At 38.1% G+C, this 22,905-nt stretch overlaps 1 protein-coding gene across 2 annotated transcripts in view; it reads left to right on the top strand.

Moving 5' to 3' along the window:
- The window catches only part of LOC107074324 (uncharacterized), a 91,747-nt gene that overhangs the window by 23,775 nt on the left and 45,067 nt on the right, over positions 1 to 22,905 (top strand). For both annotated transcript variants that reach the window (XM_015335666.2, XM_089170603.1), the window contains one exon: positions 20,828 to 21,049. In XM_015335666.2, coding sequence (XP_015191152.2) covers positions 20,828 to 21,049 — 222 coding nt within the window. The remainder of the gene's footprint in view (positions 1 to 20,827; positions 21,050 to 22,905) is intronic.

Genomic DNA, 22,905 nt, shown 5'->3' with positions numbered 1-22,905 from the left:
ATCCGTTTGAACATCACGGAATCGCTAATTCGCGTGTAGGTACACGACGAAACTCAAGTTAGTAGGGGTATATTTAGGTATATCTACCTATACATATAGAGATCATGAATGCCAGTAATAAAGCGAGCCACGATGAGGTAGGTGGATTGCGTAATGATGGAATATGATAGCCGTCATGCGAGTATTCGACCGGCGGACGTTTGGAAGGATTAAAAATCGAGTTCTCTCGTTGGAGCCGGTCCCGATCGCATGAACCGCCAGATACACAAATCAGGCCGTAAAGCCGATCAATTAAACGGCAGGCCGCCGATCTGCCGCGCATTATAACCGGTAATTATCTGTAATTAAATATTGGGCCGGCCGCCCAGGCCAAGAGCAGCTAACTTAGCCAAACGTTTCGGGGGGTGTGTTTCTTTGGTCCTTCGATTGTTCTCCTCCTTCTCCTCCTCCTACCTTTTCTTTTTTTACTTTCTCCTTTTCATTCTTCTTTCTTCTTTTTACCTACTCTTTGCAAACTACTCACGAATTTATTTAGTAAAAAATATTTACTATTTCACGAAAAAGTACAGGTTATACCGAACAGAATTACAACAAAATATTTATACTCCCCCTTTTTGTACTCAAAAGGGGCTCTGGGTCTCATACAAAACGGCATTTTCTAGGAGGGTTACTTGTATTTCAACAAAACAAAAGAGGAAGAGAATGAGGTAGAGAGAGAGAGAGAGACTTTACTCATCCCTGGACTTTCCAAGAATTCGTTAAAATTTCGGCCTTACCGCGTCATCAACGGGGAACCATAATAATAGCGTTGAATGACGCACGGTCGAGATTTATGCGGTCGAAGATGGTGGGTGGTGCGCGGCTGCCACCACCGGAGAGAACCGCGTAATCGTCCCAAGACTTTTCAAAAACGCTTTCTCGTTGTCCAAGACCAAGGGAAAAATCTTGCTTATTGATTTATCTTTCAACGTGGCGGGTCCACGGTGGTAATATCTCTGCGTAATTATTTCCACGATTTTATTTAATTAATGGACTTTGAAAATCTATCTAGGTTCTATTCTCTCTCTCTCTCTCTCTCTCTCTCTCTCTCTCTTCATTCTTTCTTTATTTCGAAATGAACATTTTTTCATTAATTTCTATAAATTATCTTATCTTTTGTATTGCTATTATCATTCATAGTGTGTGTTGGAAAATGACTGACTAGTAATAATTGCGCGAAGAACAAATCTTTTGTTTATAGCTGAACAAAATGTCAGCAGCTTTTACTCGTAAGTTTATTCTTATTATTGGTGGGAGGTACAAAGAAAAGAAAAACAAAACCACATGGAACCCACGCAAACCGTATCTAACTTATACGTATAATACCCTAGGCACATGCATCGATGAGTACGATGGAGAGGGTAAAGGGGAATTATGCATCCATAATTATGAGAGTGGTCTAAATCAAAATTGGAAAAATAATGAATTAAAACCAGTTATTTCACACTACATTATTTTGAACTATTAGATAATATTATATAATATATAATAATATAATTTCTTAAGTCACAGAGTGTTTTCTACAAATCTTGACCTCAGCATCGGTCAAAAAAACGCTGAACTCAACCCTGAAATCCTTTCACTTTTCGTTTCGCTTGAAAATTTTCGGAGAGCTCCCTTCCTTTCAAAAAGAAGTTTTACTTCAATAAACATCCAGTAAAGTCTGTGGCATTGTATTCACGTATAAGACGGTTCCGTTTAGACATCGCATGACGTTCGTCTATTTATCAAGCTGTATCATCATTCGCCTTTCTCCAGTGCGATGCCGCCCCCTACGGCGATTTAATCTAATTTGTATCACCCTTTGTTAATCGCAGCCTCGCCGTTAATTCGTTCGGCACCGCAAATCGGAGGCCTCATCATCGACCAAATAAACTACCGTACGTCCACGCCACGTCCACGCCACGTCCACGCCACGTCCAAGCTCGTCATAATAAACGGCTATGGAGGAAGGAGAACATTTCTTTCAAAAAAGATCTCTCTCTGTTCGAATTGTTCGTAGGAATTCACAGACAGAGAGTACCTAGAGTAATCTTATCGATCTTCTTTTGCCCATCTCATCTTACTCGAACGTTCAAGAATTGTATTTCGATCTTTCTTTCCGTATCCTACGGATGTTCTTGCAAAATAGTTTAACTTCAACTCTATCGATAGGTCAATAAAGTACAGCGGGAAAGGAGGGACTAGAATACGCGTGTACTATCGCTTCGTGACCACGTGGGAGTAAATATACGTTGCTCACGAAAGCCACCGAACAAGAAAAGGAATAAGAAAGGAAAAAGAAAGAGAGAAGAAACCGAGGGATTGAGGGTGGCGGAATTGGAGGCACATATTAAGCAGGATTATTTATCGCAGCGGCATGCGAGCCCTTGATTTGATTTAACAAACAACGCTCGGTAACAAATTGATAAGCGCTCGCGGTCGGCAAACATCAGAAGGCTCGCGAAGAAGGCAAGAATAAGAGTTGTTGCTAGAAGAGGAGGAGGTAGACGCGGGTCAGGGACGAACGAAGGCGCGCGAGTGCCTGGCTTCTCTTCTGCCCCCACTTTAACTTCGTGAGAGTGCACCATTAGCATAGGAGGACCCTATACGAGACCCCCCACGGCGGGGCACAGCCGCCGGGCTCCTCTGCAACGGTACACATTATATAGCTCGGCCCTGATATATAAACCGACCGCCATTGATTTATGGCTCGAAAGATTCCTTTAATTATAATACGATATTTATTCAGATGAGTTGGGCGCCCAAGACACACGCTCGGAGTCACGCTGGCTACGCTATGCTAATACTTATATTTTTCCTCCTCCCTCTTCTCCTACTATTCCTCTTTAGTCTACTATTTTCCTTTTCCTTTAAAAGGGATTCATGAAAAAGAACATTCACACAGTTAGTTCGTTCAATATTTCCTTATTTTTAAATCGTGCTCGAAACCACCTCGAGGTGATCGACCTACCCTTCTCACCCACCTCCTGCAGTATTCTTTCCTCGAGATTACTCCGAATCAACGTGGAGAAAGTTTTACAGTCAAGTTATTAAATTTACGATCGCTCTGCGTTTTTTCCCCTTTTTCCCTCCCCGATAATATTATACTTCAGTCAGTTTTTTTTAATGAAAGTTGTTAAATCTTGCGTTAACTGCTTACATTTTTTCAAATTAATCATTCTTTTACTTTTTCATTGATTTTATTTCTACTAGCATCTTTTCTCACTCATCCTTCGATTTATGTATACAAGTCCGATCTCTCACAGTAACCGAACCGTTCCTTAAACAGAATCTTTGCAATTCCGATAAGATATTTATATTAGATGGTGAAAGCATATTTGCGTTCCCGTTTTACAATGAAGCAACCATTGCTATTGTCTATATATCGAGTCACGACCAAACTTTTAAGAATTTTTAACTCTGATAGCACGCCCAGAAATGTATTTTAAATCCTGTCTTGAATAACGTTACTCGATGATCGATATTTTATCAAAGATGGATTTATAAGACATATGTTAGCCTAGTTACGGTTCTTTTTATATATCTTCAGATTTCTTTTGAGTTTGTTCTCACTCGTACAGAAAAAACTATCATAAATCAAGCGCAATACCCTTACATTCCCTTTGTGGTCCAAACTTGATTGGCATTTGGACTATGATACGATTCTAAGAGGTGACTTTCTAAAGTAAACGTTTTAATCGTATCACCTAACTTTCAATAGTCGTTTATTCTTGGTTAATTATTTTCTATTTGATAAAAACATCATCGAAGAGGGAAATACGTAATAAGAATGTTACGTTCATAAACAAAAGATATATATTTGTAGATATTAAATAAAATATCTTTATCATTATCATTAGATAGATATATCTTTAAGAAGATTCAGTGAAAAGTGTATTCATGGTTTGCGAGGAAACGCCTATTAGCGAATGAGGTGAGTACTTATGGTGTTCACGTGTGCATAATTAGGGACAAACCGATAACGGCCCCGTAACGCTTGTCAAATGCTTAACTGTTACCTGAGGCATCAGCCAGGTGGACTAATGATCTCCTGGGGCAATCTTTGGCAAATCTTTCTCCTTCCACTTCTTTTACCTTTTCTTAACTCTGCCTCTCGTCCATTCACGGCCCAGAGAAAATAGTAGAAAGAAAGGAAGAGACGGAATATTATCATTGTGCTTTCATTGTTAACCATTCAAGTTGTACAGCTTCATCTTTCGATTTTACAACTCAGCGTTACATACTTAGAGAATGCATTTCTTTACAACGATTTGTAAAAGAAAGCAAGTTCGAAACGATTATACATTAACGAAGAGAGTGGTATCAGAGGAAGTGAAAGTATTGTATGCATATACTCGTCCTTTCATTTGCATGGAATCGCATGCGATAGAATTGTTCATGTCCGCATGCAAACGAATGTTCATTCTTAGAAAAACCTAATAGAAATTTCAATCTCTTCAATTAATATTTTCTTGGCAAATCCTTTGGAATTGGAAGATTATACAAATAAATATTTTTTATACTTTTTATTAATTTACATTTTGTTTTCTTAACTGACATAATATTTATTATTAGTGGTAATCGACTTAAATTGTATTCAAAAGTACTTATGGGTGGTCCGAGTTACCTTGTTACTTTAGATTCCACTTATTAAAGCCTTAATTAGAGATACCTCGATTCGCGATAATTTCCATACACTCTGACACTTAGAATATTCTTAGTAAAGCTCGAGGACTAACGAACATTAATCCTAAGTTTATTTCGAGCTTAACGAGATGCTCTTTAATGATCTTTTATGCGCAAAACCCTGACACAAAGGGCGGCGAGTATAAAGACCGATTTGTCGAGATTTGTATACGATGATGAAAATAAATTTGCTCAGTCTCGGTACGTAACGAAGAACCGAAAATTGACGTATTCTCATTCCTCTCTCTCTCTCTCTCTCTCTCAAGATTGGACGTCTCAATAACGCATATGGGGTATCGAAGCGCGAGTAGTGCGAGTAGTATCCCGAGTAGTGCCAAGCGCGCGTAATATATGGGCCCTAAATCATCGGACAAGAGTGTATATAGTGGCTCCTTCGTTCTAACCATCCTACCTAAGGTAACTGGCCCGCAAACATATCAATCAGTCGACTATCTTCGCCCTTAAAGAGCTCCTATTGGAACAATCGTTAATCAAGGCCGTACTCAAACAGAGTATAATGTTGTACCTGACAATTAGTATGCCACACGAGAGAAAATGTGGTATGACTTTTATATACGTAGAAAAATGATTCGCTAAGAGAATTCTTACCAATTGTACATCGTATAATAACAAAGCAATCTGTTCGTGTACCTACGTCAAAGATAAGTAGGTGTGTGTACATCGTAACAACACGTTGCTACGTTGTCGTCGTCAAAATTCATCTAGATAACGTTAGGCTTATGCATGAACGAACTTAAACCAATGACAGGAAATTTCAAACAAAGCAACCAACGATTAAAGTAACTTTAAAACATAATAGAAAATAAAAGTGGCCAAACGACAATTAAAGAGGTCGCTACGAAGAGAACACTATCACCGACATCGCCCCATAGACCAATTAAGAGGGAATTAAGAAGGTGCTGATTCGTTTCGCGGAAACGAATAAACAGGTAATAAAGCGGCTGCATCATCAACTGGTCTTGGCAAATAAAGCAGCCTGCACGAACGGCTGGCTGGTGGCCTCATGCAAAGTCAAAGAGTCGTCGAACTCCGCGATTCTTTATCGTTGAGGACGCCGGAAATGCGGATAGTAAAAAGCGCAAACCTCAATTCCTTCTCTCTTTCCATTTTTTTTTACGCCCTACTTAATTACTCTACTGGAGGATAATTGATTTTACTTCGAATCTTAAAAGGATTATACCCCATTACTTTTGTCATTATTATTATTATTATTATTATTATTACTATTATTATTATTATAAAGATGGTTGTAATAACGGATATGTATAATATACTTACCTATTAAATATGATAGATAGAACACGCGGACAATGGGTTAACGAAATTCTTGGATATATTTTATTATCATATTCTTACATCGATATTCATTTCCAGAGCAATATGATTGGATTCCATCGGAGGAAAAAGAGTTTGGAAAAATAGCCCTCCGCATAAAGAAGCGAAATTCGCATGGAATCACGCGAGATACGTCGACGTTCTCGACAAATCCCCAAAGGGAGCATCGCAGGGTTATTTTGAGGAGGAAGAAACATAGAAGTCCGGGGCTTGGACATCGACGAAAGGTCGTGACTCGTGATGCCTTTGCGAAGGTTATGACACTAGTACGAGGACAGACGAGCCCGAAAGGAAGAAGCAAGAAAGTCCTTTGCTTTTCGTTCACCATTCCCGTAGCTTGATGGATGGTTTCGAGAAGATACGAGGCACCGATTGGCCAACCATAAAGCAGGACGAAGAACAGCTATAGCTAGCTCTCGCCTAATCCGCCCTTCTTCCTTCTTGACCTTCTCCTGATCATCTTCGCTTTATCGTTCGTTTTACCAAACGCCTCCTGATCTTCTCAAAGACTCGTCCTGCCAAATGTGTTTTCCGTGTCCTGCCTCACCTTACCTTTCCTGATCTCGTAGAAATGACATCTCATAATGTACCGTCCAAGTTATTGTCCTACGATCTATTACTTTTCCGACACAGCATTGCTCAACATTACTAATAATTCCATATATTTATGTGTTCTCTTCTCGCATCAGAAAGAAAAAGGGAATTTAGTGAAAAGTATTGACGCATCTTTTAGGTGTGGCATGTTTTATACGACTCGTAGGTGTACTTACTTTCATGCCTAACAACAATTGGCATGACCACAGTCGGCGATTTAGGTGGGCGGTTCGCTCTTTATCGACTCCGATGACTTCGTGATCCATCGGAATGACGCACGATATCCAAGATCTATTTATCGTTGTACGTTTCGTCCTCGTAACTCCTTGCACGGGAAACATTAATTTCGATAATGATGCTGCTGCTGCTGCTGCGTTCATCGCAAATGAAACCTTTTTGACCAATGACAAGAACGAAAACAAAAGACGATAAGACCAAACAAACGAGCGTTCTTCGTCAGTCGGCGAATTCCGTACTTGTTTACTCCTGCCAAACTTGCTTTTCCGCTTGGCAGGCTAAAGAAAGAAAAAAAAGAAGACAAAAAAAGGAAACGAGAGAGAAAATGAAGAGAGAAAATGAAGAAAGAAAATGTGGCACGTGACATCCTTTACGACAACGTCCTGTGACTCTCGCTCCTTCCTACCACCCTCTTTCCTTTTCCACCCCTCTTCTAGGACCCGCCTCGTCTACTGTTTATTCTAGTTATTTTATCACACGGCCCGAGAAACGGGAACGCCTTGCAAACTTCCGCTCGTTTACTACTGCCCTTCAGATCTATACTACAACTTCATGTATCGATCATGCCGATGAAGAGCAAACATTTTCTTTAACGAAATTTTCCTATTACGAATAAGCACCAATTTTTACAAGTTTAACAACTTTTTTATCATACGTGAGAAAGAGAATGGAAGAAAGTGAAATGAAATTTTCGAGAGAGATACGAAGAAATGAAGGATGAAGAGAGAAGAAAACGAAGGTTAAAATAGGTAAGAAAGCATAAAAAACAAAAAAGAGATTGTTCACGTTTCGTGTATAGCGGAGCTTCTCTCGAAGGACCTGCCAGAAGCAAAAGTTCACGTTATTTTCCATCCGAGATGTTATCCGCGAGGCGAACTCATCGAATAATCCTGAAAAAGTAGTCGGCACGAATACACGGAAATTTTTCCCTTTACAATGTGGAATACCCGAACGTAGCTGGTCGATAAAAGGTTTTCCGGGAACGAACGATGTCTATGTGTGCCCTAGGCAGCTTTTCAAAGCTATCATCTAACAAATTCTTTTCTTCTTTTTTTTTTCTCGAAAATTTATAAAAACCTTCTTTCATTTCTCAAAACATTATTCTATTCTAAATAAATGAAATAGAAAAGAATCGTTATATATATATATAAAATCACGTTGAACATATAAATAAATTCTATGTAGGAAATATGAAGGGAAATGTTGGTAATATTTGTGTGGTCACAGACGGGTCAATTCAATTACGCCTTGCGACCAAACTCGGCGTCGTTCGAAATAAGACGATAAAGGGTGTAACGTCATTTACTGGCAAGCACCAGGAGCTAAACGGACAAGGGCTTATTTTGTGCAACACGTTCTAGATGATGTCAATGACCGTTTAAGATCAGCCTCTAAAACAGACATTTTCTCAAGGAAGGCGTCACGTGTAGTACTGTAGACGAGGATGCAACTTGGCTGCAAACTTTTCGACTATAGAAAATAAAGTTCTTTTGTTTCATGAATTACTTAATAATTACAATTGGAAAGAAAATATTTATTGGTTACTCTTTTAGACAACTATTTTCCCGAGCTTATTTCGTTATAATATTTAGTTTTTTCTTATTCAATAGAGTTCCGATAAAATTGCCCATTTGCTGCCACCCAGTGAAATCTTTTGGGGTAATATTTACCTTGGAATCATCTACGAGTCCGACGAAGATGGTAAAGTGAGCATGCTTTTAAAAGGAAGAAGGATAGAGAGAAAGAATTCAGAAACAGAAGATAGAGAGAAAGCTAAGGAAGGTGTGGGGGTGCAGAAAAGAGTATAGACAACCCCTTTATTAGATTATCGGACGAGTGTCGCAGCATGGGCACTCTTTGAGTTCTTCGTAGAGAGAACCCTCTGAGCTTATTGTCTCCTTCCTCTTACAAGTCTCTCTTTTTCTTTTTCTTTTTCTTTCTACCCCCTCACCCTCACCCTCATCCTCACCCTCACCTCGGCTCGTGTCCGAATCTATTTATTTACGCACTTTTAAGGCGCCACCAAGACGAACGCGCTCAAAGAGACTCTACAAATTGGCTGGAAATTGATTTCGCCAATAGTCCTACCGCACTCACCCCTCGCCAGCCACTTGAGACGCACTTCTTCCGGCTGCCCTTCCCATTTTTTTTTTTTTTTCAAGTGAACGGAAGTGGAAAGAATACGACGGAATTGAAACGACTATCATCTATTTCGAGAGTAAGCTAATTTACGTGACTTTTCAAATCGTTTAAATTGACTTTATTTACTTAGATGTATTTTGTCGATAAAAAATTTCAATTCATATAAAATGATTATCTTTTCTTTCCATAGTTTATCATAATTTGCTTACTCTTTGGAAAATACATTAGTCGTTTCCCGTCGAGTCCTAAAATAGTGTTAGTCAACTCCGAACGAGATTGGTAATGATGGGACAGCTGCATCTGCGGCGCTTCATTGTTCGTCTCGAATGCACCCTAACTGAATTTTCAAAAGTCACATATCGGGTGCACGTGTTTTCTCAATTTAACCGTTTTCTTGTTTCGCGAATATCAATTTTTCTTTACATTTTATCATCCTTGTCAAAATCAATATACCATCCTTTTATGAACAAAAATATATATAATATAATTTTTCTACACAAGTGAACAAGTAAATAAAAGTACAATAAAATGTACTTCCATTCTTTTACGCTATTTCGTTTTTTGTTTTGTTTGTTTGTTTTTTTTTTTTTTTTTTTTTTTTTTTGTTGATGAAATCTGATCCGACGATGTTACGTGAAAGCATTTCCCGAGTGGAAACTATTACGAATCTCGATTTCAAATCCTCTATTCTAATCTGGGTACACCGTTAAGCGTAACAGTGTTGAAGAAGACGAAGAAAATGAGAAATAAGAAGTTACAGAAGGAAAGAACCAAGTGGAAAGAATGTCTTGGATTCTTGATCCTGGCTTAGGACGATTCCTTCGTGATTCCTTCTCGTGAACGAAGGAAGACGTGAATTAGGGGTGGTTTATTTTGTGAGTGTATGTGAGCTATCACGCGCACGCATGTACGAAGAAAAAAAGGCGGGGGATGACGAGTGAATGACAGGACAATGAGACCGTTCTGATGCATGCGAATGTTTTATGACAATTCAATATATGAGGGAAACGAGCGGTTGCATTTTCAATGCACCCGTCTTTCTCATTTCTCCGTTCTCGAATTTCATTTTCTTTTTCTTTCCCTTTCTCTCTCTCCATCTCTCTCTCTCTCTCTCTCTCTCTATCTCTCTCTCTATCTCATTTTTCTCATTAATATACCGTTACATTTGGATTTTTGCTTGAAGACTATTAATATATAATGTGGTTAGTTAATACGAACGAAATTTAGAAATTTCGTATATTTGTATATATATATATATATATTAGTTATATATTTAATGAATTTAATTTGAAAATTTGTATATTTATTAACACATTTTGAGTGAGAGGCGCGACTAAAGTAGTTTATTTATTTACTAAATATTATTCTTATATTTATATTAAAATGTATTTTTATACAAATATATATTTTTATTTTATAATAAGGTATTATAAATTTTTTATAAATTATATTTTTACATATATATAATTTATAAGAAATTAGCTTGCAATCACTTGCTAAGAACGTAAAAACAATACTAATACTTATACGCTAATACTTATAATTATGATTAACACTAGATATACTAGACCAGTCATTTTGACTGGTCGACCATTTTAATTCAAAATGTCTACTTCATGTAACATTTGATTTCTGTAAATAATTAAGCGTTCTGTTATTTAAAAATGTCTATAAATCCATTTATCTATCAAAATTATTATTTTTAAACATTTTTTGTTATTTTTTAAGAGTAAATAATAACTGGAAGCCTCAAAAAGTATTTTTTAATACACCAGTCATTTTGACTGGTGTGGTAGAAATAGGTATACTGAAAATGGTGTTATATCTAGTGTTAATAAGGCTAATTAAATACTCTCTTTTTTTTATTCTTCTATTGCTACTTACAATTTTTTAGAAAAAAAAAAATAGGAAAAAATATGTATGTTTTTTAAGTAATTGTATACAATAATCTAAAGAAGTAAAAAAAACGCTGAAGAAATAGATGAAAAGAATAAAAAAAAAAATCACTCTTTCCTCAAGGTGTTTTTATAGAAGGTATCTTCCCATGACCCAGAAATCGTGAATTCTAAAGGAATTCTATAGGATCGCCGGACTCGTTTCGAAAAAACAGACGGTTTTACCCGTTTGAAAAAAAACCCTCTTTAACTTCGCTACCTCTTCTCCCTTACCTAGAAAAATGTTAAGACTTGAAAGGCTTCCTTTTTTTAAATTTACCAGTATATGGTTCCCAACGTTTTACAGAAAATCCTGTGAATATGCAGGATATGCATCATCTTCGTGAACCCCCCTTTCATTCGTGACCCTTACGGAATACGTAACACATATGTGTGCGTTTAAGCATGTACACCGATGATCTTCCGAAAATCACGAAAAAATTTACCTGCCTCCCCGTCATCTCTCGCTGCTTCTCCTACTTTCTTTTTCTCTTCTCTTCTCTTCTTTTTTTTTTTTTTTTTTTTTTTATATAAAAGGGGGTTGTTCTCGGGAAAAAAAACGCGTACACAGCATCGGATTTCACCCCAAAATAACGCTTTTTCACACACTTTTTACGCATTTTCGACCAACCAGGGGGTACGTCCCGACAACCAAACGAAAAAAGGGGGTCACGGATGCGCGTATTTGAGTTTTTTCTTTTTTTTATAAAAAAAGAGAGAAAGAGAAAGAGAAGATCGTTCACAGGAATATTAAAAATTCAACGAACCTTTCTTGCATTCCTTGCATCATCGTTTATTAAGAATCAGTCTTTCGTTGATTTGAATTATTCAATCAAATTTAACATAACTCTCCATTTTTGATTATTATTCTATTTTCAACGTATAAACCGCCTATCCGAATTGATCCTTCGATATTAATCGTTTTCTCAATGTTGCTATACGGTGGCAAGGAAATATAAAAAAAAACTGTACGATACTCATCTGAAATCGGACGGTGACAAAAGAATAAAGAACAAAAAAAGAAAATAAAAGAAAAAAAAAACTATCGAATAGGGCAGGTACAATGGGGGCCACTTTCGAAAATTGATCGATATCGGTTAAGCACAGGCGAATGGAATAAAAGTTTTGTGGTGGAATTGGCGATTCGATTGAAATTCGAGATTCGAGATCGACGAATCGTGACCGATGATCGGTCAAATCGATAAAGTTATTAAGAGATCTCATGGATTAGAAACGATATGTACACGAAATGATCTCGGATAATATAATCCGGTATTGTTTCGAATGCACGAAGAAAATGTCAGAACTAATATCGAAAGAATCTCGATCGAGATCGTTAACACGTGGTATACACAGTATAATCGATTTGTGTGACCTATAACCACCAATGAGTTATCTCTAATTATAGGAATCGAATAAATTTGTATGAATCATAGACAGCTAAACCATATATCATATTAAATTTATGTATTGCTAAATTCGTAATTATTTTTAATAAACATAATTGATTTCCATTTAAAATCGAAAATATTAAAAACGAATCCGATTGGTGGTGGTACTTGAGTCCCTCGTTATCGAGGTTATCGATACTCGAAAGTTTACTCGTGGTGCGCTGTTTGATTTATTCGGTATTACTAAGTGATAATCTTATTGACTGTTAAACATGTAAAAGCGAGGTGTGCCTACGGCTTAGAACGCTATCGCTTCTCTCGCTTCGTAGGCATACACGATCGCGCAATGTTTATCGTTCGACCATTGTAAATGCCGATATTTTTCGAGATCTTTTTGAATTTTTAAACGATCGTCTTTTTTTATAAACGGTCAATGTGTTTATAGATAATTATTCGTTTATAAACACTGACCGTAATAATAGCAAATAATCTAACTTTGTAGATAGGAGAACAATTTAAACAAAGTTTTTTCTTCGTGTCAAAATTTCCTATAAAATAAATTAAGAAGATTTCAAGTTCGTGTTATTTCATTCTTTGCCTTTAAACTCGATAATAAATAAGCGCGTTCGAATAAAGATTAAAAGATGCATGATTAGGTATCGTTCGTCGTTATAAATCATAACATTTTCTCAAATTACGGCTTGCGCTTATGAAAAGGCTTTAATTTTATAAGCCACGCTATGATTGTGTCGAGATATTGATAAATCGATTAACAAGAGAAAACGAAAAGAAAATTTTGATATGAATGGAACTCTAAAGTCAAACGCTAAATGAATTAGGTTTGTAATCAGGTGAAATTATATTTGCGCTATGCGACGTCACGGTAATTACCTTTATGTGATTATTTTCTAATTTAAGAGAGATCGATTGCATAATAAGTGAAATACTTACGACGTCCTGCATTTCCAAAGTTTCAAATATTTTTATTTAGAATTTACGAAACGAATTAACAAAAAATCCAATTCTTTCCTCCAACTTGTATCTCTCTATTTTCTTTTTTGTCATCCATGAGAAAAATCTGTTGGATCGTCGCACAGGCAGTCAGGCAGGCAGGCATCACCACCTCCACATATCCTCCAGTGTCCTTGCAAAAGTGCAACAGGACGATCGAGTCAGTGGAGAGGGGCGGGTGCCCGCAATGGGAATACAACTTGGCTACCAGTTTTTCTGCCGATCTCTGAGCAAAAGTCCCGACTGGAGGCACACAAACGTGTAGTCACGCACACGTTTGCACGCATTACGCATGCACTTGGGATGCGTCGCGATCATTCTCTCTCACTCGTACTCGTATAAGAGTAAAGCAGTCGGTGCATCCGAGAGCGCAGTTGCATTGGCGGGGCGAACAGCCAATCGGCTTATCGCAAGGCGAATTCACCCCTCCAGATCTCTGGCGAAGCCGCCACAACCGTGTATGCGCGAGACTGCCAGTTTACTTTAAGGATCTCTTCTCTCTTTTCATTTTTTCTTCTTTCAGTATTTTTCCTCTCCTTCTACTACTATTCTTCTTTCTTTCGATCCTGTTTCTTCATCTTCTTCTTCTTCTTCTTCTTCATCTTCTTCTTCACCTTCTTCTTCTTTTTCTTCTTCTTCTTCTTCTTCTTCTTCTTCTTCTTCTTCTGCTTCTTCTTCTTCTGCTTCTTCTTCTTCTGCTTCTTCTTCTTCTTCTTCTGCAAGTACTTTCGATACCTGCCAGTCCACTCGTTTAACGTTTTGCAAGATATCAAAGAGTACCGAGTGCAGCAGGCATTTTCGAACAGTCGCGAGCATCGTACACGCAAAATGGCAGCCGATTATACTCGCTCGTCGTTTATAATGGAATACCAATTTTACCTTTTACAACAAACTGTCATAAGAGTATCTTACAAAGTTCGACTCGAAGAAATTGACGCCTCGTTAAAGCACAACATGCACATAAGATGCACGAATAGATATATTGAACTTTGCTATGAAGTTTCTCGAACGATAAATTCGATCCTGTCGTCGAGAATTCAATCGACAGTGTTAAACGTTTATACGTCATCCGTTAACAGCCGTAACTAATCGTTCAATCAACGTCTAATAATCAAGGTGTACTATCAAAGAAAAAAAACATTCATGCTTTTCTTTTAACGCATTGATTTAATATATATAAATATATATTCAGTTAGCGAAGCAGTGAAACGTATTGCACCGACATTATTACGACGAAGGCGGTGGAAGAGTTAGCACAAAAAATAGGAAATGATTTTCTGCCACGTCGGAGTCCAGCCGTGCATCTCTTATTTATTGCGAACCGTAAAAGAGCTCTTGCGTGAGTTCGCACGCACGAACTTTACACGCGTAACGTCCGTTTTAATTCGTCTACCCTTTTCTTCGTGTCTTCATGGCTTAATCGCATTCTTCAAAGATATAAACTCGTGCTCGCTATCGACAAATGCAACAACCATAATTTCATATGTAAATAAGCGTGTCGATTATTTCACTCTGTATAGGCAAGTTAATTAATTACAAAATTTAATCAAATTTAACGTAAAGAACAAAATTAATCAAATTGTTCTATATAAATAATAAAACATAGCTGATCTTTATGGTGTTGATTTCCAACGAGTAAATGAAAGATACGCGAATAAAAAAAAAAGAGTAAAATTAGTCTATGAAACAAGTAAAACTGTGTAAACCGAGCCTCTGTAAAAGGCCGGCTTATCGAAGTAACGCTCGGAAAGCTGAAACTGACAACTTAATAATTTCAACGTTTTCTATCGTTGTTTCTCACGCGTATCTTCCGTTTATTTGCATACGATATTGCGAACGGACGCATAACACAGAGAACCATAAACACGAATCAACGAGCAAACACGCGAGAACCAACGAACGAGACGGAGTGTTCGAGAAATTACCATAGTTAATCACGCTACTCCTTTCTCTCTCTTTTTCCCCTTTTTAATACACCATCGTATTCTCGCTATAAGTCTTCTCTTTATTTAAGTTATACTCAACTATCTTTCTTCCCTTCTTCCAATTAGCTTTCGCGATAAACGACGATGATCTTCTAAAAGTACGATCTTGCCTTTCCTATAATGTTACAAGAATTATTCTTCTCGAAAAACATTTTTTTAAATCATCGATAAACGTCAAAGGATTTTTCTGCAAAAGGGTGATGATAATTTTATCGTGCATTTGTCACAAGAAAAGAAAAGAAACCTACGACAAAAATTGCGTAACGGTAGAGAATTAAAAGATTCGAGAGAGAGAGAGAAAGAGAGAGAGAGAGAGAGGAAGCCCTTTTGTGGTCCCTTTCTCGGTGTAAAGTCGTACTGTCGTAAAAGTGCAGCCGGTGGAAAGCGGCGGCGGGAGGATAGGAGAAGGAGAAAGAAAGTAGATGAAAAAGAGGGTAAAAAAATGTTTAATGTTTGAGGAAGGGGTGTCTCGATCTTCATCGAAAACGAAAGCCTATACGATCCAACATCGAAGGATGTTGGTTGGCAGGGGTTGCGTCGTAGATTCTTTCGATGCTACAATTGTGTGTGCCACGACGAACGCGTGCTCGGTTCGTGCCATGCGTTTTCCCTTTCCCTGTCCCTTTCCCTTTCCCTTTCCCTTTCCCTTTCCCTTTGCTACGAAGGTAGCTAAACGCGTGTGCCGAAGAGGAGAGTTTAGAGTTTAGAAGGTACGGCGGGACAGACGCAGATGCTCGCCCAACGAACGGCAGCCGGCGTTGAATCTTGTAGGGGTGACGGATGGGTAAAAGTGTGTCTACCATTGTGATTTTAAAATCGGCTGCCGTACTCTCTACACCTCTCCTATTTCCCCCCCCCCCACTTCTTCTTCAGACTCTCCACCCTTTTTAAATTACTGTCGATTCATGATTTCGACTGGAAAATCTAAAATTGCGGTGTTGGAACATTTCTCTTGGGACGAGAAAATATCTCGGGAGAAAAAAGATAAGGGAAAAGAAAAAAAAAAGACAGAAAAAAAGGAGGGTTTAAAAAGTAGAAACGTTACAACCTTCACCCTCCCCACCCTTTTACCCTTGCTTTTTAAAGAATTTTCAAAATGGCGTCGGAAGGTTCGAGTCGCATGCAGATTGGCTAGGTGTCGAGGGATGTTTTCTCGTAAGAGCTATGAGAAAGGGCGGATTCGCGCTTGCGCATACAACCCTTGCCCTCCCTCCAGAGTTGTTCTTTCGATCAGCCCCACCGAAGAAACCTTTTTATTATTCACACTTTTTATCTGCCAGTATATTTCCAGGTAACTCGCATTATCATAATGGCGAACGACGAGTAGAACGTTCGAATGCGTTGGCCGATACTTTCGAACGTGATCACCTGCGGACTCTCGTCTCGTTCCAAGCAATTTTTATTATATTCGTGCGACCAATGACGTTCGTATACCGTATAATACGATGCTGATACGTTTTCTTCGAGCCGATACAACCTACCAACATCTCCAGGCAGAGTTCAAAAGAACGGATGGGTGGCTCTATTGATCGGCCGCTCTGACAAGAAATAAGGCAACCGTTCGTCCCTACGATCTATCCCTATCCTTTGTCTTTACTTCGTAAACGTTTAGATCAGATGGAATTCACTCTATCCACTTTATATATATATAGAGAGAGAGAGAGTTATATTGTACATGTCTTTTTTCGGGAACAAAGCTTTCATATTGGGTAATATATTTTTTGATAGTTTCTTAAATTAATTCTAAACAAGTATTATCTAACAGAAATAATATAAAGAATAATAATACGAAGAAAAATAATAATTCACAAAGATATATATCTTTCATTTTTCTAACAGATAAAGAGTTATTTATTACGAGAATAAATTTTCCGTTATTAGATCAGGGCCGAGAAACGTTGAGTTAGATTAAATAAATAGTTGGAAAATATTATTGGAATTGATATCAGATAAGATGAATAAAAAATTCTAAGGAGTGTAAGTATTGAAATGACGAAAATAAAAAATGGCATAATAATAAATCTAAAGAAACTTCGGCACGATTCGTTATACGATATCTGTGGAACTTTTCTTCTTGTGATAACGAGTTGAAGAAAACGAGTTGCTGATTAAAGGTCGTTCACACCTGCGCTCCATCCAAGTATCTACGCATATATCTACTTACATATGTATATTTAGTACACGTGCAACGAGTTGAAGCGAAGCGTGCGCGAGAGATATAGGTAGATTTTCTTATCAACGACAGTTTCTCTTCTCTTCGAAAGCTCATCGATCGGAATCTCACACCTGTCGACACGTGGTGCTCGCATTAATCTCAGAAATTTAATACACTTTGATAACAAAAAATCCGATAACCAAATTGGGGCTATCTTACGCTAGATAAATAAATTGAGGAACTTCTGTCATTTTAATCTTTGTTGTTTCTATTATTTGAAAAAAATTTCGAAAAAAAATTTCGAAAAGAAAAAATCATTATAATGGTAGCAATTGTATATTGTCTTTGAATTAGCTCTCGCGTTTTAAATCGGAAAAGATAAGCAATCGTCGTGAGGTAGGTAGCCAAGAACAATTTATTTATTGGAGAAAGGGCTCGTCGGTCCATCCTTCGACTCCTTTCCTGTCCTAAACAGGATTCAATTTGGCCACTGCTTACTACGGTTCCACCTTCAAAGAGGAATCACCATCGGCGTCGTATATAGCCCTAGGAGCCGCCCTTGTCGACGTACCTAGTCGTTCGCCAACTTCTACTATTAATCTTATATCGAACGCTTTTTTCTTGTTCGTTCGGTCTAGCGCACTCCCCCGCAAGACCTCTTCAACCCTTGGACGAGGAGGAATTTTCAATTCTTTCGAGCACCGTACGGAAGCAGATTGCTTCTCTCGAGAAGCAGTCAGTCCTTCGGCGGATGATGATGCTTTTAAACTTCGATAATTCGATGGAATTAGGAAATAGGAAAAAAAAATCTAAAAAGTTATTCACTTAACTCGATCGTCGTTCATCGATTGGTAATAGTCAATGATCAAAAAGGTCTCGATCGAAATATTTACTTCCCCCTGCAAAGACTCTGGAAACAATTCAATGATGCGTATCGAAGGAAAAGAAAGAAAGAAAGAAATAAAGAAATAAAGAAAAATGGAAAGAGATAAGTTTGCGTCGTGTATCCATCAAGGATACCGCATCTTAGATGCCGGCCGGCCGGCCGACCGGCATCGTCGAAGAAGGAAACCGCAAAGAGAAGATTCAAGCTCGTTCGGTCTTCGTTGTTCTTCGTTACCCTATACCCGATTGGTCAGTATACGCCAGAGCAGCAAGCAGTTCGCATAAACAGAACCATCAATTCGAACATTTCCCTCTTTCTCGAGTTTTTTGCCCCCACTCCCTTTTGCGATGCACCCCTCGTCGTCTTTCATTCGTCCAAGCCGGCGCGAACTCTATTCACGGGTTTATCACTGTCCAGATAACAACGATTTACCTACACGCGACGAGGAAAGAGAAAAAGAGAACCTCGATCAGTGCCAAACCTTAGAGGAAAGGCGAAAAGGAAAAGAGGGAGGCAGCCACCTCGCATTCAGAAGTATTTCACTTTAACGGCCCTCCAGGGGATTGGCTGACCCACGACTTCAGACCCTTCACCGTTTCAGCATAATAGACCTCTACATTACTTATTCGTCCTGGCCAATGTCCTACGTTCCTGACAGTACCTCCTTTCCACGTCTTTCCATTTACGTCTGTTCTATTAATCGCAAATACCTAAACTTATTTTCAGATTTATTTATTCTTTTTTTTTTCTTCTTTTTCTTTTTCTCTAAAATCCTTATTTTTTCTCGCAAAATCGATGTAATTGAATTTTCTGAAAACGTGCGCACTCGACGTTTACGCTAGTGGAAATGTTTGAGGGACAAAAAAAGGGAGAGAAGAATAGGAGCATGCAAACACAAGGAGATTAAAGGAACCACGGTAGTACCACGCCAGGGAGTTAGTTTGAAATCGTAGCCTCGAGACATAACGCGAGCCCTCCTTGAACCGGAACTAAGACCAGTTTTAATATTCCACTAGAAAATTCGAAAACGGCTAAACTCGAGAATTCCGTTTGCTTTTCAACATTCCTACCTAAAAGCTAATCTTATCATTATTATGTAATTATTGAAAATTTGAAAAAGCATTGCTTAGTATTACGAGTAATTCGTAATACCAAAGTACATAGGACAATGGAGGGTCCAGCCGGATAAACGGAGGTCAGCGGCCATTATCTGATGATATTGATTAGCCGACGCCCTTAGTTAGCGCCAGCTACACTTTCTTCGGCCCCACTATCCTTCTTTTTTCTATTTCTCTTCTTCATATACCTCCCTCCCTTCGTCCCTCTCTCTCTCTCTCCATCCCATTTTCTCTTTCTTTGCACAAAGACTTCTTTTACCATCGACTTGAACCCACCATCTCGGACTATATGGTCAATACCCTCTCTTGCTAGCCCTTCGATTTTCTTATTCTCTTGTTTCTTCCCCCCTTACCCTTCCGCTTTCAATCCATCTACCACTTGCCGCTGCCTATTTTGCTCTCTTCCGCCCTCGTTAAGAAGTGGATAGACGAAGAAACGCGGAGGGAGAATGAAGAAGGGTGGGAGAATACTAGGGTGTGAGAAGAGAAAGATACGAGAGAGAAAGAGAACTAAGTCTCTCTTACTGACTAAATCATTCATCAAGGAACTAATACAGAGTCTGACTCACGTCTCACGCATGCAAGGGCGATGTAGTATTTACATGTTCCATAAGTCTAATAAATCTCGTACAGAATGTGCTAAAAGTTTCCTTTCTACGTTTCATTCAATATTCATTCTTTTTTTCTATCCTTAATCAAATTTGTTTTTTTATATTTTACGATTAACTAAAACCATTCGACATATTTGATACAAATTAAAGATTTGATTTAACTGACTATTTGTTTTTTTCTATAGTCTCTATTTACTCGACAAATTGGGAAATTCAGGATATTTGTTTGATACGTACTGTATAGTAGTATATCGTCCCTAGATTCCAGAAAAATAAAAGAAAGAGAGCGCGTTACCCCTCCGTGTAATTAGACACTGCAGCCTGGAACAACATCAAGGCACAGGCATTGTTCCCAGAAATTAAGGGAAACGAGGGAAAGCCGGGAAAACTAACGAAGAATAGGGGATGCAGAGGGTCGCTAATTACGCGAACCCATTGGAGGGAGAGAAGCCATTTTATGCGCACACACAAGTACGAGCGTGTGAGTTATATTAATACAAACGTACGGTACATAGTTTATCTTGAGAACCTCTTTTGCAATTTGATCTCTCCAACGATATTGCCAGATATTTATACGTTCCCCATTTAATGGCGTATTGTCAACTCCTCGTTGCAGACATTTTCATGAAATATAAATTATTTCGAAATTTATTTTAGGCTTCCAATTGATAACACATGATAATGAATGAATTATTTTCAGGTAAAATTTGGATGGCCGACAATGAAGTCGTGTCGAGAACAGAACAATCCTTCAAAAGAATTTCACCTTTGAATGCTTGTGCAACAACTACGACGACAACGACGACGACAGGTGGTGGAGCACCGACACACCCCCACCTGTCACCGCCCATAGCCGCTCCTGTGACGACTCCTGATCATAGAAGCCCGACCAGTCTTCACACCAAACTTGCCATCTCACCTGGTAAATAATCTTACTTTCTTTTATCTTATTGTAATATTGTTGGCAGATGAATATATATAGAATATTTATTATTATAATAAATAAACTCTCTCAGTTAACACACACAATTTCAGTCATGTAAAAACAAAGTAAGAAGTATGTAAAAAGTTACGTGACGCGTAAAAACCTTTTGTATATGCGAGTTAAAAAAAATAATATGACTTCACATATAATAATACGGGCGACTAGGTATTTACTATTTATTTTATTAAAAGAAAGTACACATAATTGTAAAACATACCTTATGATGATTTAAAAAGATACCGTCTTAAACCCGTTACGGCCTCTCCTCGATTGAGCGGTCTTTCGAAAAGAACATTACCTACGAAATGTAATCTCGGTTTCCGTCCCTCTGAGATTTTCTGCCGCTTTCTGAGGACATCAGCCGACGCAGGACTTGCAGCACACAGTCGACGATCGAGGGTCGGCGACTTAAAACGGTCTTCGAGTAAGACTCTTTAAATAATGCAATAAGCTTGATGTCATTTGCCGGACAATGGAGGGAGTTCCTTTTACGGCAGAGACCGATGAAATTGGCCCTCCGCCGCGGGTGCCCACTTCCGTTCCGTTCCGTTCCAGTACTTGGTATTTTTGCTTACCTCTTGCCAATCACTCGATTCTTCCTATTTTTTTCTTTTTTATATTTCTTTTTTTTATTTATTTTTTTTTTTTTTTTTTTTATATCCGTGTATGTATTTCTCTCGCGTGTGTGCTGTGTGTCAACTTAGAGGGAAAAGCAAGAGACGAGAAGAAAAAGCAATAGCATCGCAACGGGATCCTTTCATTTGCTTAAATAAATATTGCTCGAACAATGTGCCGAAAGACGAGATACGAAAGGTACGAGATATAGAGATGGAATGAGAGTGAAGAACTCCCCACCCCTACACCCATTCCCATTCCTTACTACCATAGAAGCTTTCGGAGCATGGATAAAAGAGAGAAAGCACTCCGCTTGGGCATGTTTAATGCATCGTTCTCAACATTTCCATGTCAAACATCGCTTTGACTCGCGGAATCTAAAATCGTCTTGTAGAAAGAAGTAAGGCCGCGAGTACATACACACATAAGATCTTTCCCTCTTGTTCGTACGTCCACGTTCGGCCAAGTTAGGCCACGTTGATGGGAAAACTACCCATCTTTATTTACTGCCCGACCGTTTCTGACCGATCGCTAAAGTCTCGGATGGTCGATAAGGGTCGAAACTTAAAAGCCATGAGGGTGAAACGAGAGACTCAATGAGATTCCTATTGGCGGTTTTAAACATCGATTTGCCTTAGAAAATATCGTCTAGAAGAAGAGTATTATCTATGTGCATGAGTTTAAAACGCAGTTGAATTTCCCATTAGTAGAATTTAGAATTAATTTGTTCAGAAATGTAACCACGTTTGACTATGGAATGTTCTAACAAGTTTGAAATTTTCTCGGATTACTAATAGATTATATTTATAATACATAATTAATTTACTATATGTTTATATATATATATGTAATGGACACTTTATTATCTTAATATTTTTCACGTTTAAAAATTACTATTATGCAAACGATGTGTTTCAGATTATTATTAGCCAAATAAATCCAATCCTTTAGCATTTAATTGCTAGAATATCAACACATCTTTAATTATGTCCAAATACTTAAAACGGTCCATGATTCCTTTTATGCGATGTATAGGACCGGTTCCATTAATACTCATCGCACCCCAAATAAGGACAGAACCCCTACTATCTTCGACTGTGGATTTTGGTCAAATCTTTTTAAATTCTTCTCACATATGTTTTCCCATCAAAATGAAATCAATTAATTACATTAGATTA

The sequence above is a fragment of the Polistes dominula genome, unplaced genomic scaffold, assembly GCF_049000335.1.
Source record: "Polistes dominula isolate Pdom_NZ unplaced genomic scaffold, Pdom_raw_medaka contig_79, whole genome shotgun sequence".
In the NCBI taxonomy this organism is placed as follows: domain Eukaryota; kingdom Metazoa; phylum Arthropoda; class Insecta; order Hymenoptera; family Vespidae; genus Polistes; species Polistes dominula.
Note: the sequence above shows the minus strand (reverse complement) of the source record. Positions and strands in the feature narration are given on the sequence as shown.